The sequence below is a fragment of the Triturus cristatus genome, chromosome 2_1, assembly GCF_964204655.1.
Source record: "Triturus cristatus chromosome 2_1, aTriCri1.1, whole genome shotgun sequence".
In the NCBI taxonomy this organism is placed as follows: Eukaryota; Metazoa; Chordata; class Amphibia; order Caudata; family Salamandridae; genus Triturus; species Triturus cristatus.
This window is the reverse complement of record NC_140581.1, coordinates 852332716-852359372: the sequence shown is the minus strand read 5'-3', so window position 1 is coordinate 852359372 and position 26657 is coordinate 852332716. Positions and strand designations below refer to the sequence as shown.

The window sequence follows — 26657 nt, the reverse complement described above, 5'->3', positions numbered from 1 at the left end:
GTGCATGCTACTGTGGTAGAGAATCCCTTAATATACAAAGACTTAAGTAAAGACAGTGTCTCAATACTTCTGTCCCTCATGCACATTATCCAGCTACCACGGTCTTACATTATCCTTGAGCTGAAGAAAAGGTCCAAACCAATGAGAGATTCTGAACTGAAAACCGATGTTAAAGTTTGGATACTGAAGTCAAAATGTGGTATTGCTCACTTAAACAGCATTCAACACTAAAAACATGGACTCTGTTTTAAAGAATGCAGGGTGTTGAGAAGACGATGAAGGCTAACTAGAGCGAGGACTTGAAGGTGTATGGCAAGGTAAAAGGGTTGATTTACAATTTGAATAAGAAGAATACTTTTCCTGTGTCGGGCAATCACTAGGAGATAAGAATTTAAACAAGATGGGCTGCTCACTATAACTGAGATAACCGATTGGTCTTTTCAGTTCACATCAAATTCTCAATTTGTTATCAATGCTGAAGTGGTAACTTCATACCATTACAAGATGTAGTCCCAGTCACAGTAGCTCCATTATACCATGTATTTAGCACAAGTATATGTGAACAGTAATTCTAGCTCATCCCAGCATTGATGCATTGCTAATTAAGAGCAATTCATACTACCGGTGGGTGAATGTATTCTGTTTTTCCTATTATAGCAGCACACAAGAGTGGAGATTGTTGTGCACAAGGGAAAAACTATCACACATGCATGTGTCTGGGTGGCGCTAGATGCAGAGGAGACCTCGTAGATAAGTGGTCCAGTTTCTGCTGTTGCGTCGACTTGTTTTCGAAGAGTTGCTGGGTTTTGTCCAAATGTGTGGACCCAACATTTAAATATTCTGTTCCACTGAGTGCATGTATTTGGACCACATTTGGAGGAGGTGCTAAAAGCAATAAGACAGGATACTAAACTGCAAAGTCTGTGGACTTTTGCTGCAGTATTGTTGTTTTTTGTTTTCTTATCAAGGCCAACAGAGACGTCCCTCAAGGAACTAAATGCAGACTTTTCATGACCAAATAGTTGCAAAATTAGGTAGAGGTTCATTTTATAGTAATATTTGCTCCTGAAACAGCAGTGCCTCAGGATACTGTAGGGCAGTAAACAATCAATGTGGCTTACATTGGCCCAAAATAAGGCTATTGTCAGGGGAGAGGTGCGTTTGTGAACTGTGTGCAGAGTCTTAAGGATGTTTGCACTGCAAAATGTGACTATGGGGTAGTGAAGTAAGGTTGATTTGATGTGCATTGTGTTGCAAACTATATTGTTCTTTTACAAGGCTGAGGCCAGAAAATCCTGCAGTATTTTTACTTTGAAATATTTTGGCTTAGCTATGTCTACACATTTATATCTAACTGCTGTTTTGGTTTGCATATAAAACTGAGAGAGTGTCTCCATGGATGAAGTCCTTGTCATTCTAGCCTTTGCGGGAGGTTGAAAATGAGTACCTCTACAATGGATCTTTGCGGTACCTTTCTCAACTTAAATAGGGTTTTAACTGATAAGTCCACTATTTAAGGCTTTGTTTAAAGGTATAAAATAAAACTTGTAAGGGAAGGAGTGTTCCACAATCCCGAACACCTATTCCTTCATAGTACTATCTATACACACTGATAACTCCAGGGCAAAATACATTCGGAGCTAATCCTCAAAAATAAGTAATCTGCCCCAGTCTCTAAAGGGATATAAATGCACGTCCATCTGTTGGTCAGTGTCAGAGTATGGTGTTGAGGTCTCCGTTACTAGGATGCCGAGCCCTCATTTACCAGGTGGTGGCATGCTGCTTCATAGGTGCCACTCCTCTCTTGCCAGAGCTTCTGACATGAGGCATGGGCTCGACCTCAAGGTTCAGGGGGTACTTATGGCTAAGGTAGCCTGTTTATAATTTTAAAAAGAACACTATCACAATGATGGGCACTTGATAATCGAGGGGCATCCTTTCACTAAAGTGAGGTAGTGCGTTGCTGGCACTCTTCACGGTGGAGACTTTCTTACATATACGCAAGGCTTAAGAGGAGAGACACACCACAAACACTGTACCAAAGATTGTGTTACATGTTGAAATAACGAGATTGGAATTGTCCAATTTCTCGTCAGTTCTCGAAAAGAAGCTCATAGTGATCCATACTGATGCTAGATGGTTGTGCAGAGTGCTGCTTAGATAGAGCAGAGGTATTTAATAAGATATCAAAACAGATTTTGGGTTTTGCATTTCCACACAATGGAATTTCTATAACAAAATCAGGCTTTGCACCCTTGTATTCATTTGTACATGGCTATTTTACCAATACACCGATATATGGTTCACCAGTAGTTCAAAGACAAATCCTGTTCACAAGAATGGCACCACATTAACCATTCTAGAGATTATTCCATGGCCCAAAATGTGTATGGCTGCCATAGAGTCTTTGCAGTTCTAGGACTTTTCAACACAGGATTCCCACTGGCGCACACATTACGTGGGTGTGTTCCCTGCAGTACAACCTTGTCAAGAGATAAACTAGCACAAATGCTTGTGTCAGGGTGCTGCTAGGTGCTGTAGAGACCTCAAGTAGATAAGTGGCCCCATATCTGTTGTTGCTTTGACTCATTTTCTAATGGGTGTCTAGGTTTAGTCCAGCTGTATAGACCCAACATTTAAATATTCTGTATTTGGACCACGTATGGAGGAGTCGCAAAAAAACTGAAGGATACTAAACTACAAAGTCTGTAGAGGGTTGCCGTAGTTTTGTCTTTGACACTTAGCTTCCCCAGCGTTCTCCACATTGTTTTTTTCTTTTAAAAAATCTGATCACCACTCGTATCTTTTTTTCTCTCCTGTTGGCTGTTTCCCCTTTCACTTGAACTCTTTCTTTGCTTTGGAGTAGAGTGGCATAGCTTCTGGGACAGGTTTTGTTGTCATGGAGACACCCTCTAACTAGCTGCAAAGTGGGTTATGGTTTCTGACGCCAACCTACTTGCTGCTGCCCACCTTCTGTTTTTTTTCTGTGTGCTTATTTTTTGTTTGGGAGTGGCCCACCTTCCCTTGTGTTACTCTACATTGTGATATGTTTTGTTAATGGAGTAAAAGTGATGTCTAAACCTCTCTCCCAACACCTGTGCACCTGCTTTTGCTACTTTTCTTTCTATTTCAATGTCTCCCCCTACCCACCCCATACTCTTTTTCTCTCCCTGACGCTCTTCCCATTGATTTGTACCCATGGGAGATGGAGGTCCTTGACATGCCGTTACACTTGACCACTTCTAATACAGAGTATAGTGTCTCACTAACTATGATTACTAATTAGCTTTTGGTTATACGCCTACAGGGCCTAACCATCTTCGTTGTGTACATATTGTTATAGCAATATGATGTGACGAATAAAATGCTTTCTTACAGAGAAGCACCTAAGCAAATTGCATATAACCTTACAAATTATCATTACTGATATGCAGTTCACTAACGACTTCTAAACTGCGATCTTGCATGAACTCTATAGGATGAATGTTTGTCATGTCCCCTTGCTGAGCAATAGGGCACACATCAATTTAGTCCAGTGGCTGGTTATTAAGTGCTCTCTCCGAGCAGTGAAGTACTGTGCCCCTGCACCCAGCAGATGACTGCCATCTCACACCCATCCGGCAACCACCATATCCTGGCACATCATTATATAACATTATCTCTCCCAAGAGGATGGGACGACCATCTATATGCTTTGGAGCCATGTCACACAAATGCATCAAGGTATGCGTGAAAAATTTGGCATAGCTCGAGATCAGAAAACAAATGAAAGGGTAAGATTCAAATTTAAAACCAATGTTTGGTGTTTTATACTTTTTCTGCTTTATGTGCAGTAATCTTAAGGCCTAGGATATGGAACTGGGTATGCTTTTCATACTCCCTCTGTGCCATCTGGCAGGTTTGTTGTCCTCCGAACTGTAGTTTACAAAATGAGGTATAACTATTTCTGTAATTCCAAGGGTTAGGGAAATCTAATGAGGAGTACTCCATAAAAGAGTGTGAATGCAACTCAAGTTATAAAAGGCATAAAATACCAAAAAATGACTCTTAGTACCCAGAATGTTATCTAAATATGGTGAAGTTTGTTTTTTTACCACCCTAGCGTATGGATCTTGACCGCCGAAGGGAAGATGCTCGCAACCCAAAACGGAAGCCCCGTTTGTTGGAAGAAGATGATCTGCCATCTTGGATCATTAAAGATGATGCTGAAGTTGAAAGACTTACCTGTGAAGAAGAAGAAGAAAAAATATTTGGAAGAGGGTCTCGACAGCGCAGGGATGTGGACTACAGTGATTCAATGACAGAGAAGCAGTGGCTACGGGTAAGTATATTATATTATTATTTAGGTTATTTTGTTCACTTTTGTTAACCTGGTAGAAAATAATCATAAAGTGGTCCGAGAAAGGGATATTGAATACCTGAAGCTGCACAAATGATAAACAATTTTCATGCTTTTATGGCACTTAATTTTACTCCGAGTGTTGTTTCTTTGATAAACATGTTCACTAGATATACTGACACCAGATGTATTTGCTGGTTCTACATATTTTAATAATGCCTAAAATGATACAGCTATGGTTTTTAGCAGGAAGTAATCGAAACGTTTTATTGTTTGTCCTATATTAGCAGGAGTTCGCTTTATTTGCAATATAGAAGTGGCAGAATTTTTAAATAAGCATAATGAACCTCATAAGGTATGTCATATCCCCACTCTCCTAGTGACGACCTGTCAGCATAATGAACCTCCTAAGATATGTCATATCCCCACTCTCCTAGTGGCGACCTGTCACAGAACTTGTACGCAATGGCATGGGTTACACTGCTTCTGTCATTCAGGTGACATAGGAGGTTATTCACCAACTTTCCTCTTGTTAAAAAAAACTGGTGTCCTTGCACTGGCAGTCATTCAGCTGCCAGGCTAAGTGCTGCAGGAAGGATGTCTGTTTTGTGCCACGTGGCCTGCTTAGTACAAGTGAAGTGGAGCGCATTCATCAGCATGGCACAAATCATCATGCTCTTACTGAATACTGCACAGGGACTGATAAACCTAATCTCTTATTAAAGTGTGAAACAATTCCATTAGCCTATTTCAGAGGCCTATGTGAATAAAAGGTTGTTGGTCAGGCATCTCAACACTCTTGAATCGTGCTATCTGAAAGAGACACGTTAGTGATAGATTCCTTACCTTAGAATATCCCCAGGCATAAGACTGGATCTGGAAAGTTTTCGTCAGCAGTACCCCTGCGCGTCGGTAGACATCGTCGTAAGGCTCCGTGTACGTCGCTGGCGTAGCCGCTGAGATGACTTTGTCGGAGCTACTTAGACGCGCCCACGCGCGCTGACGTCAGTTCTTTCTTTTCCGCGCCAGCAGCGCAGCTCCGAGAGTGAGCGGTACCCCCAGTTAAAAGTTTTAACTTGGTTTCTGAGAACTTGTTTCTCTTGTTTTGTCGAATACTCGACTCCTGGTGCAGTAGGGATACCCGGGTTTAAGTCCTGTAGGGCCTGCCGTCGGAACATGTCGGTAGCGGACCCGCACAACATGTGTGTCTTCTGCTTGGGGCCCGCCCATGACCCCGAGGTGTGCCCAGATTGTCAGGCCATGGCGCGACAGCTTTGTGGGAGCGTTCCCAAAAGTTGTTGGAGGTCCGGCAATCGGTTCCGCGCCGATCGAGGTCCCGCTCCCGTGGGAGGTCAAGGGACCGGTCGCAGAGCCATCACCATCACTTGTCAGGGACAGGTAAGTCACGGTGCCATAAAAAGTCGAAGAAGCGATGTCGCTCTTCCTCTACCCCTCACCGGTCGCGGGACGCGGTGGAGGGGGCGGGCTGTCACTTCTCCGCAGCTCAGATAGAGCATCCGTTGTTGCCTGCGGCCTACCCGCCCTTTCCAGGCCCGCACGTGACTTCGGACGACGTACAGGCCTTCCTGTCGGCATTGAGCCGTTTGTTTGGCCCATCGAGTCCCTCCGTAGCGCCTTCGGGCCCCGCAGACCCGTTGGGGCAGATCTGCCCCCGTGCTGCCTCCTTTGGCCTCGGCTACGCCGCCACCATACCCTGCAGCACCGCCGGCTCCCTTGCCTCGGCACCGTATCTGGCCTCGGCGCCTCCTCGGCACCGGGTGCAGCACCGCCACTGATGCCGGAAGGCGCCGAACCAGGATTGTTCTCTTACCCCCCGATTCCATTTCTTGGTGGGGAGTTTGTCCCATTTCCCCGAGCACCTCGTTCTTACCAGTCCCTTCAACAACCGGTGGCTGAAGGGGGGTACTGGGAGGGGTCTGAAGACCCTCTTGCAGCTCAATGTGAGGATGAGCCTGAATGGGAAGGCGATATGGAGGGTCCAGTGGATCTGTATTTCTCTCCACACCCTGGTACACTGTCCCCTTCTTCCGTGGCTACGGAGGAGGTTGGGACTTTTTCAGTGGTGTTGCTCAGGGTGGCTGAGGCTCTTAACCTCGAGCTCCCTTCTGTGCCTATCAGGACCAATCTCCTGACTGAGGTACTGCAACCAGCGTCCTCCTCCTTTGAGTCGCTGCTGCCCTTCAACAAAGTGCTTACTGACATCGTGTTGAGCACCCGGAACAAAATTAACACAGCGGTTCCTGTAGATAAGGGTGTGGCACTCCGCCATCGCCTGGCGCCAGGTGACCCCAGCTTTCTCACACAACACCCCACGCCTGAGAGTCTGGTTGTCCAGGCTTCTGCCTCGCCGAGCGCATTCCCTTCTGCTCCTCCGGACAAGGAACCTAAGAAACTGGAGCAGTTTGGAAAAAGATTTTCACTTCTGCCAGTTCCGGGTTGCGAGTGGTGAATACTGCGTGCCTGTTGGGCCGCTATTCACATTCTTTGTAGGACACCGTGGCACAGTTGCTACCTCAGTGCCCTGTGGAAGCTCGGGTGGTGCTCTCCCAGGCCATTACCAAAGGGAGAGATGCTGCTAAATTTACTATCCGTTGTGGGCTTGACACCGCCGATTCCCTCTGCAGGGCACTTTCCAAAACGGTGGCGCTCCGCCGTTAACGCTTGGCTCAGAACTACTGGCTTCTCCGGAGATGTCCAGAACACTTTGTTGGACATGCCCTTTGATGGCACATGCCTCTTTGGTGACAAGGCGGATAGCACCCTGGAACGCTTTAAGGACTCTGGGGCTACGGGCCAGTCCATGGGTCTCGCCACCATGCATACTCCCTCAGGGCCTGCTTTTCGCTCCTTTCGAGGTCAGGGTCGAGGCGCCCAACCGCGTTCCTTTCAGACCCGCAGGCCTGTGCAGCGCGGACGTGGGACCCGCCGTGGTGGGTCCCGAGAACAGCGAGCGGGTCAATCTAGCTCCGCCCCTGCCGCTGCCCCCTCAAATCCTTCCTAGTCCGGTGTTTCAGGCCCACCAGACGCCAGTGGGTGGCAGGATTTGCCATCACCTTCCCCACTGGCGCACACCATCACCTCGGACAGGTGGGTTCTACATATAATCCAAAGGGGCTACTCCCTCCCCTTCGAGTCTACCCCTCCAGCCATGCCACCTCAGTACCGCTGCATGTCGGAGGATCACTTGTCACTTCTCCAGCAGGAAGTTGCGGCTCTCTTGGCCAAGGGGGCCATAGAGCGCGTTCCGATGCCAGAAGTAGGTCGTGGTTGTTATTCCCACTTAGGGCTCCTGAATGTCAATCGCTTCGAGAAGTTCAAGATGCTCACGCTTGCTCAGGTCTTGTCTGCGCTAGACCCGCAAGACTGGCTGGTAGCATTGGACTTGCAGGATGCCTATTTTCATATCCCCATCCTGCCGGCCCACCAGCGTTACCTACGGTTCACGGTAGGCCACGAGCACTTTCAGTTCACTGTGCACCCTTTCGGCCTTACCAGCGCCCCTCGGGTGTTCACGAAAGTGATGGCGGTGGTCCCAGCTCATCTGCGCAGATCAGGGGTTTCAGTCTTCCCCTATCTCGACGAATGGCTGTTGAAGGCGGGCTCGCCCCAGGCAGTCATCTCCCACCTCCAGACTACGGCTGACCTCCTGCATTTGCTGGGGTTTTCCATCAACGTGCCGAAGTCGCACCTGATTCCCTCTTAGAAGCTCCTCTTCATCAGAGCGGTTCTGGATACGGCGCAGTTTAGGGTTTATCCTCCCGAGCAGCGAGTCCGGGACATTCGGGCTATGATTCCAATCTGTTGGCCCTGGTCCTGGGTTTTGGTCAGGAAGACCCTGAGGCTGCTGGGCCTCATGGCCTCCTGCATCCTGCTGATCTATCATGCCAGATGGCATATGCGGGCTCTGCAGTGGGACCTGAAGTTCCAGAGGACGCAGCATCGGGGAAACCTGTCCGACTACGTCCAGATCTCGGAGGGCACTGCACAGGACTTGCAGTGGTGGCTCACGGACCAGCGTTGGGTCAGCGGCAGATCGCTCTCCCTTCCCCAACCGGAGCACACAGTAGCGACGGACGCATCCTGGGATAGGGTGGCCACATGGGAGAGGCGGAGATCAGAAGCCTCTGGTCTCCGGCGAAGTCCAAGCAGCATATCAACCTTTTGGAGCTCAGGGCGATCCTACTTGCACTGAAAGCAATCCTTACCTCTGTCAAGGGGAGAGTAGTGCAAGTGTTCACAGACAACACCACTGCCATGTGGTACTCCAACAAGCAGGGCGGGGTGGGGTCGTGGACCCTATGTCAGGAGTCTCTACGTCTCTGGACGTGGCTGGAATGTCAAGGTATTTCCTTGGTGGTTCAACACCTGACAGGTACCCTGAACGCCAGGGCGATCAAACTCAGCCGCAGGTGCATGTTGGATCACGAATGGCGTCCTCGCTCAGAGGTGGCACAAGGTCTCTTTCAGCACTGGGGAGAACCTTGGTTAGATCTATTTGCCACCGAAGAGAACGCTCAATGTCAGCAGTTCTGCACGTTGGAGTTTCCAAGGCGGCATTCGCTCGGAGGCGCTTTTCGTCACGAGTGGAGTTGCGGTGTATTGTACACCTTTCCACCTATACCACTTCTGCCCAGAGTGCTGAAGAAGATCAGACGCAACGAGGCCCAAGTCATTCTTGTGGCACCGGACTGGGCTCAAAGAGTTTGGTATCCTGAGCTACTCAGTATGAGCGTGGATCCCCCGATCCGACTGCCTCTTCGGGAAGAATCTCCTTTCGCAGCAACAGGGGACGGTCCTCCACCCGAACCTGTCGAGCCTCCACCTCCTTGCGTGGAGATTGAGTGGTGACAGCTGATTCCATTTGACTTGCCTCCTGAAGTCTGTAATGTGATTCGGGCAGCCAGGCGTCCCTCCACTAAAACGGTATACGCCTGTCGGTGGAAAATATTTGTGGCATGGTGCACAGCGGAAGCTGTAGATCCTCTTGCTGCCCCTCTTTCTGAAGTCCTATTGTTCCTTCTCTCTTTGGCCCAGCAGGGCTGTGCTCTGGGCACTATCAAGGGCTACCTTTCTGCTCTTTCTGCCTTTCTTAGGCTGCCTGATCAGCCCTCTTTTCAAGTCCCCGGTTGTCAATAGATTTCTCAAAGGCATTACTCACCTTTTCCCTCCTGTTCCTTTTGTGGTGCCTCAATGGGACTTGAACCTGGTTCTCACATACTTGATGTGCGCTCCCTTTGAGCCTCTTCATAACTGTCCTTTGCAGTTATTAACTTTGAAAACTGTATTCCTGGTGGCCATCACCTCCACTTGGCGGGTGATTGAGCTCCAAGGTCTTTCCTGTAAACCTCCTTTCCTGGCAATTCATCCAGACAAGGTTGTACTTCGACCATGTCCCTCCTTTCTACCAAAAGTAGTCTCTGCCTTTCATCTCTGGCCAACTGTCACTCTGCCCACTTTCTTTCCGCCTTCGCACCCTTCAAGAGAATAGGAGAGGCTCCACCGTCTGGACCCAAAACGTGCGCTTTCGTTCTATCTCAACCACACACAACAGTTCCGGGTGGATGACCAGCTCTTTGTTGGCTACGTGGGTTGTCTTGTGCATTAAAGCATGTTACTCTCTGGCTAAAAAGGAACCTCCGGTTGGGCCACGCGCCCATTCTACCAGGGCGACAGCAGCTACTACAGCATTGGGACACGGTGTCCCCCTGCAAGACATCTGTCAGGCGGCCACTTGGGCCTCGTTGCATACTTTCACTAAGCACTATTGCCTTGACAGTCACGTCTGTAGAGACGGCTTCTTTGGCTGTTCAGTTCTCTGTGACTTTCTGGTGTAATCTCACTTTGCAGACCCACCACTGGGGTTGGCATTGCTTGGGTATGTATTCTAAGGTAAGGAATCTATCACTAACGTGTCTTTCAGATGCACAAGTTACTTACTTGTGTAACGATATATCTGAAAGAGACATTAGTTAGTGATAGATTCCTTACCGCCTACCCATCCTCCCCGTTCTGCGAACTGTTATCAAGGGTTCAGGTCATCCCTTTCAGGGCCCTAGTTCTATTGCACCAGTAGTCGGTCTCTGGCATGGCTCTGCGCACCTTGTTGTGTACAGAACTGACGTCAGCGCGCGTGGGCGCATCTTAGTAGCTCCGACGACTTCTCGCGTAGGGGTACTGCTGAAGAAAAATTCTCTGGATCCAGTCTGACACGTGGGGGTAATTCTAAGGTGAGGAATCCATAACTAATATGTGTCTCTTACAGATATATCGTTACCAAAGGTAAGTAACTTGTTCGTTATTCCTAGTTATTTCTTTGTGCTGAAAAAGGTCAGATGCATTTGTCCTATTTTAGATCTTTGATTTCTCATTTCTTCCTGCGCAAGGACACATTTTAGATATTAATGCTAGCCCAGGGTTTAATCTGCCCTGGATCTAGGAGACTGGATGATAGCGCTGGACCTGCAGACCTCCGTTTCCATGTTCCTGCCTTGCTGACCTATGGGCGCTGTGTGCGGTTCATGGTGGGCAACGGCCTTTCAGTTTGACTTGCTCCCTTTCGGGATCACCTGCACCCTACTGGTAATCCCGAAGCTGGTGGCGGTGGCTCCAGCATATCTTCAGGGTTCAGGTGTACAAATGTATCCCTATCTTGATGACTGGCTGTTCAAGGAGTGCCGTCCCCAGTCAGTCGTGGACCACCTCCAGATGACGGCAAACTTTGTGAAATGTCATGTTGCATATGCAGTCTCTTCAGTAGGATCTGAAGTCTCAATGGGCCCAGCAGCTGAAAAAAAACAGTCTTGAGTCCATCCAGGTTTCGGAGGCAACTGTAAACGATCTACAGGCGTGGCTCAACTGCAATTGAACCAGCGGACATCCTTCTCTCTACCCTACTCAGGGCTGTTGGTGGTGACAGATGCATCCCTGCTAGGTTAGAGAGGTTGTCTTTCAAAGGAGGATATCCGAGGGCTCTGGTGTCTGGCAGAGACATGTCTCCACATCACTCTGTTTGAGTTGTGCACCATTCATTTGGATCTGAAAGCTTCTTGCCGTCCATCAAGAGATGGTTGGTTGGAATCCTCAAGAGACAACAGGCTGCCATGTGGTATTGCAACAAACAGAGTGCAGTGGAGTCCTGGACCCTGCGTTGTCAGCCTTGCTTCTCCGGAACTGGCTGTATTGTAAGGGCATTTTTCAGAATTACACTACCTGGCATGGTATCTTTAACCGCCAGGATGGAGAAACTCCGTCATCGACACCCAGTGAATCACGAATAGCAGTTACATCCAGAGATTGTGCGGACATTTCCATCTATTGCGAAAGCCCAAGCTCAATCTCTTCACCACCGCCACGATGCGCAGTGTGAATACTTGTGTATGTTGGACTTCCCAGGACAGTTCTCTCAGAGATGCATTCCGCCTAGAGAGGAGTACAGTACTCTTGTATGCATTCCCACTGTATTTTTCCATTTAAATACTATGATGCCAGAGTGGGACCTTAATTTGGTGCATACGTTTCTTATTTGCACCCCTTCTGAGTCACTGCACGGCTGTCCTCTACGTCTCATGACCTTGAAATCTGAAAGAGACACATTGGTGATAGATTTCTTGAAGACTGTCTTTCTCATTGTGATAACCTCATATCGTCTCATGAGTGAGCTTCAAGTTCTGTCATTCCAATGCCCTACAGCACCTTCTTTCTGTTCAAACTGGGGCTGAGGACTAGAGTGGCATTTCTACAGAGGGTTGTTACTCCCTTTCATGGTGGACAGTCCATCACACTTGCACATTCTTTGCTCTGTTTCACACCTCTAAAGAAGAAGAGAGACTCCATAGTTTGGACCCCATAAAGAGCTCTGCACTTTTATATTGCTTATACTGAAGAAGATCTGATAGGCAATTAGCTCTTTGTGGGATTCTCTGGGGCAAAGAAAAGCAAGGCAGTGAAGAAGAGGCCTTTTTCCAGGTGGATAGTTGTTGGGGTGGAATAGTCCCCTGCATGGTAACAGACATGCAATCATTCCCTCAGTGCCCCAACTGCGTGGATATCTGAATCCCTTGCGAATATGGATCATGCGTTTGTTCTGTGACCTAGGCCTGCCTTATAATAATGCAGTCTAGTTAGACCGAGAGGGGTGCTCCAAGTGCTACACTCATAGTGGTAGAAGGCTGCTGCCCTTACCTAGAGTTAAGTAGTGAGTGCAGTGGTGGCAGCATACATGTTTTGTGTTTAAGAGTGATCAGCATTGTGAGCAGCCTGTTTTACTTGTGTCACAGTAGCGGTGCCTGCTGGTCCACTCATGTATAGCTCAGCTGCTGTGTACTTAACTCACACTTGGCCTTCATGGTAAATGTGTGTAGCACCGGACAGCGCCTGATACCTGTGTGTGCATGCTGGGGTCTATGTGTGCCTGTGCATGGTACATAACAGGGAGACCTGTGGGTTCGCTCCATGGTGAATGTTTCTAGGGTCAGTCAGCGCACAATACATGTGCGTGCTTGCTAGGATGTGTGAGTGCATGAACATGGTGGCCTGTGGATTCCTTTTTGGAAGTCCAAGGCCTGGAAAGGGTAGTGAAGCTGAGGATTGCAATCCCCAGGCAGGAGATTTTCATTACTGAGGGCTAGGCTGGGAACACAGACACACACAGACACACACAGACACACACAGACACACACACACAGACACACACACACACAGACACACACACACAAAGACACACACACACAGACACACACAGACACAGACAGACAGACACACACACACACACACACACACACACAGACACACAGACACACACACACACAAACACACACAGACACACACACACACACACCCCCAAAAAAAACAGGTAAGCACACAAATATCGGAAAAACATCTCTATGTAACAAATATAGTTGTACTAAATATCGCATGTTATATGTATAATATTAAATATGCCCATTAATAAAATGAATATAAGAAAATAAAGTAGAATCTGATAGAGACCACTAGCCGCAGATTCCTTGACGTAGAATTATGCCCAGGCGTGAGACTGGACCCGGAAAACTTTATTGCCCAGCATCTCTGCGCGCCGGGGGGGCGGTACAACGCAACTCCGCCCGACATCCTCCGCGGGCGTGACATCAGCAAGGTCACAAAAGCCCCAACCCGGCGCGCTGACGTCAGTTTTCTTCTTTTCCGCGTGCAACGCGGATCCGGATTGTGTCCCTGCCCTGTTTCAGGCCTTCTTTTTCCGCTTTTAGGCGTTTTTCTTGAGAACAGTGTGTGAATGCCTTCGGGCTTTAAGACGTGCTTGTATTGCGCGCGCCAGATGTCGGCAACGGATCCTCACCCCATTTGCATGTGGTGTTTGGGGGAGCACCACGACTCCACGGACTGCGAGGTGTGTCAGCAAATGAAGCCGAAGTCCCGGGATGAGCACCGGATGAAACTCTTTTCGGTGTGCATGTCCCGGTCAGCGGCGTCGCCACGCCCGTCCCCCGCGGAAGGCTTCATGCCATGCCGCTTCCGTCTCCGACATCGTCCCTCTCCCAGGCCGCAAGGGTGGTGCTCACCTGTTGGTAAGTGTCGCAGTTTGTCCCCGAGGCCCGGTCCCCGTCCTGTTGGGGGAGCGGGGTCTCCGCCAGTGGTGCGGCCCAGCGCGTCACCACCCTATCTGCCGTTCCCCCGCACGGGGGCGACCAGAGCCCAGATGGAGGTCTATGTAGCGGCCTTGCAGGCCTCCTTGGCTCTTCCCTCTTCTCCTTGTCTTCCTGGGACGTCTGCGGATCCCTTGCCGCGTGCGGGGAATTCCGTGGCGGCGCCGGCAGCTCCGGCGCCGACAGGTTCGGCTCCAGGTTTTGAAGAGGTGGTGCTGTCGGGGGGCTTCCCTTCGGGGTTCCCTCCTTCGGACCACGGCGCCTCTGCCTCGCCGCAAACCCCCGTTGCTGGAGGTTGCCGGGGCTTGGGTGTGTCCTCGAGTCTCCCTCGGTCCTCTGGGCAGGCAGCGGCCTTGTCTGAGGCCGAGGTGACGCCTCTCAGGCGCCGGCGGCTGCTGGCCCTGGCGGCGCCGCGTCCCCGGGGGCCCCTCGACTTTTTGGCACTGTTCTTTAGCTGCCCCGGATCCGACCCGCCTCGGTCTCCTGCGTCGCGCGTTGTGGCGGAGGTCGGGCCGGCGTATGGTCGTTGATTCGTCTTCAGACGCCCTCTCTTCTCCAGAGGTTCGGCGGTTGTTGGTTTCATCCTCTCCGGAGACGGGTCGCCGCTTCGTGGCTTTTTCCCCGGCGTCTTCTAATGACGGCTCTTCGCCGTTGCCGTGCCCGCAGTCTTCTCCGGAGACACATCAGGTTCCCCATTCCTCGGTCCCCCTTCCGGGCTTGGCCTTTCCTTCCTCCAGTTGGACTGGGGGACGGCCGCCTTAGCTTGCAGCCGTCGCCCACAGAGAAACTGCTTTCCCCGCCGCGGGGCCCTATGGAGGCGAGTGCTGCCTTCACTCGGGAGGTTTCAAAGGCTACGGGAATCTTGCGCATGGGAGATACAGCTGCCCATTTCCCCACAGATCATCTTCTGGAGGTCCTCCATCAGGGTTCTGGTGGTCGGGAGCTGCTTCTTCCCTTCAAGGCTTCGCTTCACTTTTCTCTTTTGGTTTTGGTGTTGTCTCCCCGTCACGGGAGGCCCGCTGGTTAGATTCCTGGGGGCGCAATATCTTCGCCTCCACCAGTGCGGCTTTGCGGGCCCTTAACACTCTTTGTGTATTGGCTAGGGCCACTTCTTGCTTGTGGGATTCGGCGGAGTCCCTTATGTCTGCCGCTTCTCAGGAGGGTGCCTGTGTTGATCTGAGGCACCATGTGTTGGATGGCCGGGAGCTGGCGGCATTTATTCTTCGCTTGGCTTTGGACATTTCAGAGGTGCTTGGTCGTACCATGGCTTCTTCAGTGGTCCTTCGTCGACATGCCTGGCTACAGGATAGTGTGTTCCCGGAGAATATTAGGGAACGGCTGGTGGACCTTCCCTTTGATGGCACCCTTTTGTTCCACGCCCCTGCGGATTCTGCCATTCAGAGGTTTCTTGCGGGGCTTCGTCGTCATCGTCCTCCTACTCCTCCCCCTCAGTGACCTCTAGTCGGTTTGTGTTTTGGGAGGTGTTCTTCCGTTGTTTTCCTGGGGCCTTGTAGCGAGTAGCCCAAGTGGTGTGTTCTGTGTGGTTGATGTGCCTTCAGGTCCTTTTGTTAGGACGTTGGTGCTGTTTGCTGCTGGTCCGGCCCTTTTATTTTTTGGGCTTGTGGTTTTGGCTGTTGGTAAGCCGTGTAGGCCTTGAGATTAGGCCTTCTGTGTATTCTTTATTGGCTGATTGGCAAGCCGTCTGCCGTTTTCTCCGCAGGTCTTTCTGTTTGTCCTCTGCTGCGGAAACTTTTTCCTAAGAGGGTTCCCATGTTCTGGGACGTAACATGCGCTATGTGGAGTAATGGTAGCTATTATATATGTGCTGGGGAGGTGTGGTCGTCCTTCGGGCTTCTGCACTGTGGCGTCAGGTGCGATCTTCTTGCTGGTGGTTTTGGAGTGGCTTGCGTTGCACCCCGGTCCGTCCTCCTCCTTGATCGCTGTCGCGCTAGCCTAGTCCGGCCTGCTGTCTGCGGCTTTGCGTTGTAGCGGTGTTCTCTTCTGTCCGCTTTAGTCCTCTGTCTGGTGTTCCGGGCGGGGTCGGGGGGGGATGGGGGGGGCGGCTGGTTTCCCTAGTTTTTATGTTCTGGTGGACGGCTCTCTTTCTATATGCCTGGTTACACTTCATTCGTGGGTCAATGTGTGCCGGCCCCTCCCTTGGGGCCTGTCCTGGCCCTTCTTGGCCGCTGCCTTCGGCTGGCGCTTAGCTTGTCCTGGGTGCACCGTTCCGTGGTGTTGTCTGCTGCTGACTGTGCATGCCAGTGCAGGCCTGTTTGTTCTACTACTCCGTTGTGGCCTTTGATGCATTGTCTTGTGCCTTTCTTCTTCCGTCTCTACTTTTGGCTGTGCAACCGTCCCTGCCTTGTCCAGTGCTTGCGGCTTGGGTGTGTACTGCTCTTTCTGTCACTGTGTATGTGTTTCTTCAGGTGGGCCCTGCCTCCGGTTCTACCTCTTCTCCCTAGGGGTTGAGGTGGTCCTTGTGTTCCTTGAGGCTTTTCAGGCGCTGTCTGCCCCTGCGGGATGTTGGGCAGTTCTCCCTTGGTTGGGCTTAGGATTTCCTGGCCTTTCCCTACTTGTCCCTGTGACATGTCCCCTGCTGGGGCCCTGTGTCTCTCCTGGTGGGGAGGCTCTCTCGCAGGCCCTTCTCCCTTCTGGGTATGGCTAGGGTATCTATTCTACGTTAAGGAATCTGCAGCTAGTAGTCTCTATCAGATGTACAAGACTTGTCCCTGTGACATGTCCCCTGCTGGGGCCCTGTGTCTCTCCTGGTGGGGAGGCTCTCTCGCAGGCCCTTCTCCCTTCTGGGTATGGCTAGGGTATCTATTCTACGGTAAGGAATCTGCGGCTAGTAGTCTCTATCCGATGTACAAGTTACTCACCTTCGGTAACAATGTATCTGGTAGAGAATATCTGGTCTAGCCGCAGATTCCTTCACGACCCTCCCTTCCTCCCCGTTCTGCGAGGACCCTCTGCTTGGGTTTCTGCAGTTGCCTCCCTCTGGGTGACTTGTCTTCTGTTAGTGTCCACTTCGTTTTCTTCCGGTCAGACATCCCTCCAGCTGGTTTCTCTTCAGCGTGAGGGCCTACTTTCGCTCTTTCCCTCTGTTGTTAGAGTTTTCTGATCCCCACCCGGTCTTCTTCGTTGGGGGGGTTCTTTTACCTGTCCTTTGACCTCCTACTCCCTTCAGGGGTATGGCCATCCTTGGCAGTGTAGTCCGGGGATGGATTGCTGTTGTTCCTCTGCTCCGGGCTTGTGGCCCTTCCCTTTGTGGTTATGGGCGCAGGGTGTCTGTCTGTCTCTCTCTGTCTCTCTCTCTCTCTCTCTCTCTCTCTCTCTCTCTCTCTCTCTCTCTCTCACTCTCTCACTCTCTCACTCTCTCACTCTCTCACTCTCTCACTCTCTCACTCTCTCACTCTCTCACTCTCTCACTCTCTCACTCTCTCACTCTCTCTCTCTCTCTCTCTCTCTCTCTCTCACACTCTCTCACTCTCTCACTCTCTCACACTCTCTCTCTCTCTCACTCTCTCTCTCTCTCTCTCACACTCTCTCACTCTCACACTCTCTCACTCTCTCTCTCTTTCTCTTTCTCTTTCTCTTTCTCTTTCTCTCTCTCTCTCTCTCTTTCTCTTTCTCTTTCTCTTTCTCTCTCTCTCTCTCTCTTTCTCTCTTTCCCTCCCTCCCTCCCTCTCTCTCTCTTTCCCTCCCTCCCTCCCTCTCTCTCTTTCCCTCCCTCCCTCCCTCCCTCTCTCTTTCCCTCCCTCCCTCCCTCCCTCTCTTTCCCTCCCTCCCTCCCTCTCTCTCTTTCCCTCCCTCCCTCCCTCCCTCCCTCCCTCCCTCCCTCCCTCCCTCCCTCTCTCTTTCCCTCCCTCCCTCTCTCTCTCTCTTTCCCTCCCTCCCTCTCTCTCTCTCTTTCCCTCCCTCCCTCTCTCTCTCTCTTTCCATCCCTCCCTCTCTCTCTCTCTCTCTCTCTCTCTCTCTCTCTTTCCCTCCCTCCCTCCCTCTCTCTCTTTCCCTCCCTCCCTCCCTCTCTCTCTTTCCCTCCCTCCCTTTCTTTCTCCCTCCCTCTCTTTCTCTTTCTTTCTCCCTCACTCGTTCTCCTCCTCTCTTTCTCTCTCTCTCTACCTCTCTTTCTCTCTCCTCTCCCCTCTCCCCTCTCTCTCCTCTCTCGCCCCTCTCTCTACCTCTCTTTCTCTCTCTCTCCCCTCTCCCCTCTCCCCTCTCTCCCCTCTCTCCCCTCTCTCTCCTCTCTCTCCTCTCTCTCCCCTCTCGCCCCTCTCGCCCCTCTCGCCCCTCTCTCCTCTCTCGCCCCTCTCTCTCCCCTCTCCTCTCAGCACTTTCACATGCTTGTGCCTCCAGGATGGCTCACGCTTTGGCTTGCAAGGTGGTTCCGCGGAGTGGTGCTTTGCACTTCTCTTGCTCTGGCTTCGCTGCTTTGGCCGCCTGGTGCTTTCGCCTTGGCTTGCACAGTTGTTCCTCAGAATGGTGTTCTGCTCTTTTCCTGCTCTGGCCTGCTGTTGTCGCCTTCTGGTGCCTTGGTGCTACCTGGTGATGTTTCTCACCTTTTGTGTCTCTCTATTTAGTTTCTCAGTTTTTTGTTTTTTAATTTTTTTCGTACACTGTTCCCATGCTCTCCTCAGTTTTATTGTGATGGCTCCGCGTTATGGCGCGGAAAAGTTCTCCGAAGCAAACTGACGTCAGCGTGCCAGGGTGGGGCTTATGTGACCTCACTGACGTCACGCCAGCGGAGGACGTCGGGGCGGAGACGCGTGGTACCGCGCCCCGGCACTCAGAGATGCTGGCCAAGAACGTTTTCCGGGTTCAGTCTCACGCCTGGGGACAATTCTACGTTAAGGTATCTGCGGCTAGAATAGTCTCTACCAGATACATCGTTACCGAAGGTAAGTAACTTGTACTTTAATACAATCAAAAAAGTTCAACACACATACATAATAATTCAGATATATTTACTTTCAAACAAGTAAACTATTTTAATTTATTTTAGAATTTTAAAATTGTATAAAAATGTACATATATATATCAATGACATAAAATCTAATTTAAAAAAACATTCTATTATATATTAAAATATTAAACTATTTAAAATAAAAATCTTCAAACTTACATTTCCTACTCCAGTGAGTGCAACAGTAGAGAAAGTGTTGGATAGCGAAGGGGTAAAAACTACTATTCCCACTCCAGTGAGTGCAACAGTAGAGAAAGTGTTGGATAGTGGAGAGGTAGAAATTACTATTCCCACTCCAGTGAGTGTAAAAGTAGGGAAAGTGTTGGATAGCGGAGGGTAAAATGACTATTCCCACTCCAGTGAGTGCAACCGTAGGGAAAGTGTTGGATAGTAAAGGGGTAACAATTACTATTCCAACTCCCGTGAGTGCAACAGTAGGGAAAGTGTTGGATAGCGGAGGAGTAAAAATTACTATTCCCACTCCAGTGAGTGCAACAGTAGGGAAAGTGTTGGATAGCGGAGGGGTAAAAATTAACTTTCCACACTTTACCTTTATAATACCCACAAACCACAGCTAAAAATAAACTGTAAAAAAAATAATTATACAATTAAAACTTATTTTCAATTAAAAAAACTAATAGTATTTAACAGCTAATTATAAAGTAAGTAAAATTAATTTACTCCCCACACTGTACCCCATATCAATAAAACCCACACATAAAAATATAAACAAAGACCCTAATTAAATATAAATTAATTAATATTAATGATCAACTTATTTTTAATTAAATAAGAATTACTTCCCACCCTTTACTCCTATAAACCCCACACCTAAAATTAACTACACAAATTCCATATTTAATTTTCTATTAATATTAATTAACACCTAATTATAAATAATTAAACATAAATTACGTCCCACCCTTTACCCCATCAACCCCCTAACCACACCTAAAAAAATCACACAATTACCATAATTATCAATTCATTTCTTAATATAAATTAACAACTAATTATTGAGTAATTATGCATAAACTACTTCCCACCCTTTACCCCTATAAACCCCACAACCTGTACCTAAAATTAATTACACAATTTCCGTAATTAATTTTCTATCAATTAATATTAATTAAGAATTAATTAACCTTAAATTACTTCCCACCCTTTACCCCTATAAACCCCACTACCCGCACCTAAAATAAATTACAAAATTTTCGTAATTAATTTTCTATCAATTAATTGAGCTTAATTAAGAACTAATTAATTACAAATAAATTACTTCCCACAATTAACGCTATAAAATCTAAATTAAATAAATGAAAAATAATAATTAATTTATTATAGTTAAATTACTTCCCATCCTATTCCCCTATAAACCCACAACCCGCTACGAACTAAAAAATGATTAATTTAATTAAAATAAAATTCATAACTACTAAAAACTTAACACATACATTAAAAAACATAAACAATGCTTATACAAATAAACATACATCACATACATTTAAAATATAAACTAAAATACAGAACATTTATTAAAAAAACAATATTTTCAACATCTATAGTTTTCCAACCAATATTAATGATTTATGTATTTTTTTAAACAATATTTCTTACCTTAAATTCGATATTCTTGACCACCGTATTCTTACTGTCAATATTTCTGAATCATGATATTTCGAACTCGATATTTCCAATTTGATATTCTGTCTCAGCAACCTGGAGGAAGAGGAGCAGGACATTCTCTGTGCACCTCAAAGGTCTTTGATCAGGGAGGCCTGGGTTCATTGTCTGATCAAGTCAGCACTGTAAGACCAGGGAATCATGACAGAGGGGGGAGGCTTACGTCTTTGACCCTTTACGAGGCACATTTCAGTGGAGCTTGACAGCCTGGTGTGATGCCTGGTTTCTTTTTTGGCCTGTGTTGTGGGTCAGTCTGAATTGGTGCCACTGCTGCTGTGGCAAACTGTCTCTTTGACAAAGGACAGGGCAGAAGAAAGAGCACTTCAAAGGAGCTGACACCCACCCACATCCCTAATTTCGAAGGACCGGACACTCCTTTGTGTCCGAATTTGGACTGTAAAGGTCTACGAGTCCCACATTTTGTTCAGCAGCACTTTGTTTCAGGTGAAAAATCACCAAGACTTCTGGCTGCTGGAACCAGGACTAGGGACCAAGGTGCTGCTGGGTGAGTTGCTATCATCCGGGAAGTCAAGACCACATGCCGGGGGCTTGAAGCACCAGCCTTATGCCAGCATAAACCAGTGAAGCTTGTGAGGAGGAGGATAGTGCCTGGAGGGAGCGAGGCCTATCGGGGATCCTGCTGAGTGGATCCTGAAGTGTGAAATGCCCGGTCCAAACTGCTGCTGGATGAAGTTAGCGACACCGTGTGTGCAATGAGGGGCCACCGTGAAGTAAAGATATTTTGTGTCATGGTGTGAGCAGCAACAGGATTAATACCAAGACAGCAACTTGTTTAAAGGACTCGTTTTGTGGAAAAAATATAAAGGCAATGATAGAACTATTATTTCATCAAAAAACGGTATATATGACAAAATATGAACTTTTAACTGGATTACGGATACAGTCATTATGAGATCTTTCTTGACTGGATAGGGCACACATGGTTGCCATACTTTTTCTGCCCTGAAGAAGTCTTGATGTTTTTGGATGAAACGCGTAGGCTGTGGTTGTTGCTTTGCACTGCTTATGAAACAAGAAAATAAAAAACAAGTCTCTTAAAATGAGACCTACTAACTTGTGCTGTCTTGTAAGATGCAATCTTTGTGTCTCTTTTCTCTTGCCCGAGATGAACTCATTAGCATTGAGTAGGATATATTAACCTTTGATTGTGACTCAATTGAGATTAAGAATTCATGTTTAAGGTGTGCTTCTTCCACCAATTACTTATAATTGTGATGAAAAGAGTGTTGCCTTTGAGCAGAGCCAGTCAGGGGCCCCCATATACCAGGAAGGGGCCCCTGTGAAGTAAGGGTGTCACGCTTGTCTGAAGGAAATAGGCTATCCCATGTGCCAGGGTTGTACCACCATGAAGATAGTGCTGCTTCCTCGCATCATCATGCCCAGGCTGCTGTGATGAACACTTACCGATTGTGAGGTGCCACAATAATGGACGCCCGACACAGATGCGAGCCTCCTGGAGACTGAGGATGCCCGGCTGCATCATTGGGGAAAGACTGCAAGAAGTCATGGACCCTCTTCTCTGGGAGATCACAGCCTGCAGAGATGAGCCCTAGTCCTCCAGCACTTGCCAGCTGCGATTAGGTCAAGTAAAACTGTTCAAGGCCAGCAGGCCTGCTGGGGATTGCACAAACTTAGTGCATAGTGGTGCTGAAGTTAGCTCTTAAGGCCAAACCTAGAATTTGCTGCATTGAGACTAGCATACGCTGTATCTGAAAGTTCACTCCAAGAGCTCAAATGAAGGAATAAACAGCCTCACTAGAAAGTGACAGAGGGGCTTGTGAATACCGCTCAGTAGAACGCTAGCGTGCCGACTTTAAGACACAGTGGATATTATTTAGTGTGCCGTCTCTATGCTTTGTGTGCTTATATTAAAATAGTACCTGTTTCATAAAAACAAGTATTTGACTGGACAAACACATCATTGTGATTATTAGTTTCTTTTCATACTGGAATCTATTGAAGAGAATTAACACATCGTAGAGGATGTATGTTAAAAAAGGAATGTTGACCCTTATGGTGGAGACTATTGTATGATTTTAAATGAATACAATACTCAAGGATTGAAAATAACTCAAAATTGCAAAAATTTGGATCTGAAAAAGACCATTTATTATAGATTACTTACCTTAGAATTACCCCCAGGTGTCAGACTGGATCCAGAGAATTTTTCTCTTAGCAATACCCCTACGCGTCAGTAGGTGGCATCAGTCGACTCCACGTCCGGAGTCGTAGTCGCCAGGATGACGCCGCGATGTCTACTTATACGCTGCCCCTGCGCGCTGGTGTCAGTTCTTTCTTTTTCTGCGCTAGCCTAGCTTCGGTCCGGAGAGAGCTACCCCTTGTCACTTTTTGACTAACTTTTTTCTAGTTTTTTTTTTTTAATCATCATTCACGTCAGACCTTTAGTGAACATACAAGCCGCCCGTACCGTTACTCAATAATGAAGAGACGTAGGCATTGGATGGGGACCAGGAGGAAGCGCCCCGCCTACCAGTACCGCAGCAGACTAGGATTACACTAACCCCAAAGTAATGGGGGTGGTCACTCTCCCAATCGGTCCAGATGACCCTGGCAACTGTTGATGTTGACGAAGAGTGTATGGGAAACTGGGAATGCCCAACACAGTCAGAAGAGTTTCAAGGAGGCGTAATCATAGGACCAAAGTTTTCATATATATCAGAATTGATACATAAATAGATAAAGAGAAAGAAGGGGTAGGGCTATCAAGTCTCCCAAGCCTAAGCATCGAACCAATTTATTAAGAAATCCCATAGTGCTTTCTTTATCTTGCTTTGAGTTCGACACAGATCCACCCTGGATGTCACAAAGAACGAGAACAACCACTCAAAATACATAGGGGGTACAGCTTCTACCCATCTTCTGCATATCTCCCTCCTGGCCAGCAGTATAGCATAGAAAAGGAAAGATCTAGCATGGCCCGTAATTTCACTGGATATTCCAAAGATTATCAGAATAAGATTTCTTTGTATTGGGAGGCCTAGAATATCCGCAATGGTGTTTCCTACTCAAAACTCTGCTAAGGCCGGGCACTCCACAAACATATGTACATCCGAGGCGATCTCCAAATTACAATTTTACAACTAACTGGAGGCCCCTTCGACATTTTGGTCAACCTTGACGGAGATAAGTAGGCCTTATGAAGGGTGAACACATGGTTTCTTCTAAACCAAGCTGGTTTAACAGTGGCAAACAAGATGTTAAAGGATGTTTGCCACAGATGTTCCCACTGTTCATTTGGTATAGTGACCTCACACAAGTTTTCGGCCAATTTAAAATCCCCTTCCACTACCTCCTCAATAGCCCAGTACAGGAAGCAGACCTCCTTCCTCCCAGCCAGTCTTGTAACTAGCTTCTCCTCAAGAATGTTACCTATGCCTTTGGGTTTTTTCAAGTTTTGGGACCAACTCTGCAACTGAATGTATTTGAATTTTGACACACACTCTTCCACCCTGTTGTGTAATGATGGCCAAGATAGAAGCATGCCCTCATGAGCCAGGTCTCCCCACACCTTCAACCCAGCTACTCTGAGCGGAAGAGCTAGCCTGTCCTTTAGGCAATCTGGTATGCCTGGAGAGTCCCACAGGGGGGCCCGGCTTGAAAAGTAGTTAGTCAGTCTTTTAATGCTAGCCCATGTTCTAGCCATTCCCTGCAGGACTTTTGTCGACTTCTTTTTGAGTCTGTCGACACCTGGTGTACTGGTGATGTCCCAACGTCGGAACGTGTTTAAACCGTGTAAGGCCTGTAACCGCCTGATGTCGGTTATGGACCCACACCTTGTGTGCCTTTAGTGCCTGGAGTGCGACCACCACCCGAAGTCGTGCTCTGACTGCCGAGCCAAGAATCATGAGTCTTTGCAGGAGCGGTCTCGAAAGCTCTTGGAGGCCTGGCAGTCGGCTCTGCATACCTCGAGGTCCCAGTCGAGATGAAAGGTCTCCAGACCGGTCGCGGAGCCACCATCACCATTCGTCAACCAAGTCTTCGAGATCCTCGGGTAAGTCGTAGCACAAGAAAGAAGCAGCGTTGCTCTTCGCCTTCTCCCTGTTGGTCGGCTGACGCGACGCGGGACCTGGAGCGTCGTCGCTCTCCATCTCTGTCTTCGGAGCCTGCTCCCGGGACGACTGAGTTTTCCTCCCTTTCCCGGTGCCAGAGCGTCCCCTGCCCAGCTTCCACCAGTGCACCTTTGGACTCGGCAGACTCGGCTAGGGTCCCTGGGCCATCGATAACTACCGCACTGGCACCAGAGGGCCCCGAGGATCCAGGCCTGCATCTGGATTGACACCGGTCGACCTCATCACCCCCGACACAGCGCCGGACCAAAGTCGATCGATGTCTCTACTGATGCCGGAAGGTACGTTTGTGCCGCTGTTCATTCCTGGTGTTCCATTCAGGCCTGAATAGCAACCAGAGGAGGGTGAGGAGGACTGGGACGGGTCTGTAGACCCTTTGGCTATCAGGGCCGGACTGGCCGTAGCGGGCACCGGGCAATCCTCCGGTACACCACACGGGTGGGGGCCGTTTTTGCAGCATAGCTGCAAAATCGTCCCTGTAACAAAATAGTCCGAAAACCGGCCCTTGCAAAGAGCTCGGCGGCACCTCAAAGCCCCGGGGGGGCGGCCGAGCACTTTGCCAGGGCCGGTTTTCGTTCCCAGTCCGGCCCTGTTGGCTATCCAACTTGAAGAGCCTGACTGGAGAGAGGACCTGGGTGACGTCAGTGGTTTGGATACCTCCCCAGACCTTGGCATGCTCTCCCTTCCTACAATGGCTACAGAGGAGGGAGCCTCATACACAGTGGTGTTGTGTAGGGGGGCTAAGGCTTTGGGCCTCGAGCTTTCTTCTCGAGCTTTCTACTGTGTCAGTCAGGACTAACCTCCTGATGGAGGTGCTTCAACCGTCAGCGGCCTCTTCGGAGCCCCTTCTGCCTTTCAATGAAGCCCTTACCGACGTCCATCTGGCTGGATACCGCCGACTGACTGGGTAGACAGTTGCAACTTCAGTAGCCCTAAGGAGCTACGCCTGGTTGAGGACATCTGTTTTTTTCTGGGAATGTCCAATCCACCTTGCTGGACATGCCCTTTAATGGGTGTCGCCTTTTTGGTGACAAGGCAGACTCGGCGCTTGAGCTCTTCAAGGACTCTAAGGCTACGGCCAGATCCATGGGCCTCGAGGCAATCTCTTGCCCCATGCAGTCTGCCTTTCGTGGCTACGGAAGTGGTCCCCCACCACGTTTGACCCAGTCTAGCCACCGGTTCACACAAGCTACCCAGCCTGTGTGTGACAGTGGAACCCAGTGTTTGCTGGTCTGGGGGCTTGCGGGAGGGCCAGTCAACCCATAACCCCCTGCAGCAGCCTCACAAAACCCTCCTATTCTGACCTTTCAGGACCACCAGAGGCTAGTGGGTGGCAGGATTCTCCATCTCCCCCCACTGGCAAATCATGTCGAACAGGTGGGTTTTGCAGATAGTCCGAAGGGGCTACTCCCTCTCCTTCAAGACTACCCCTACCTCCATGCCACCATCCTTCAATCGCATGTCGGAGGATCACTTGGCCCTTCTCCACCTGGAAGTTGCAGCTCTCTTGGCCAAGGGAGCTATTGAAAGGGTCACTGTGCCAGAAGTAAGTTGTGGTTGCTACTCCCACTGTTTTCTGGTACCCAAGAAGGACAAAGGGCTGCTTCCTATCTTAGAACTCAGGGCCTTCAACCGCATCCTCCGGAAGGAAAACTTCAAGATGCTCATGTCGGCTCAGGTCATGTCTGCCCTCGACCCCGATGACTGGATGGTAGCGTTGGACTTGGAGGACACGTATTTCCATATCCCCATCCTGCCGGACCACAGGCGTTACCTACGGTTCATGGTAGGCCACGAGCACTTTCAGTTTACCTCTTTGGCCTTACCAGTGCCCCTCTGGTGTTCAGGAAAGTAATGGCGGTGGTCGCAGCTCATCTCCGCAGATCAAGGGTTCTGCTCTT

General features: G+C 49.0%; 1 protein-coding gene across 3 annotated transcripts in view; it reads left to right on the top strand.

The window, feature by feature from the left end:
- The window catches only part of SMARCA2 (SWI/SNF related BAF chromatin remodeling complex subunit ATPase 2), a 1761756-nt gene that overhangs the window by 1322837 nt on the left and 412262 nt on the right, over positions 1–26657 (top strand). For all 3 annotated transcript variants that reach the window (XM_085632958.1, XM_085632957.1, XM_085632956.1), the window contains one exon: positions 4103–4321. In XM_085632958.1, coding sequence (XP_085489084.1) covers positions 4103–4321 — 219 coding nt within the window. The remainder of the gene's footprint in view (positions 1–4102; positions 4322–26657) is intronic.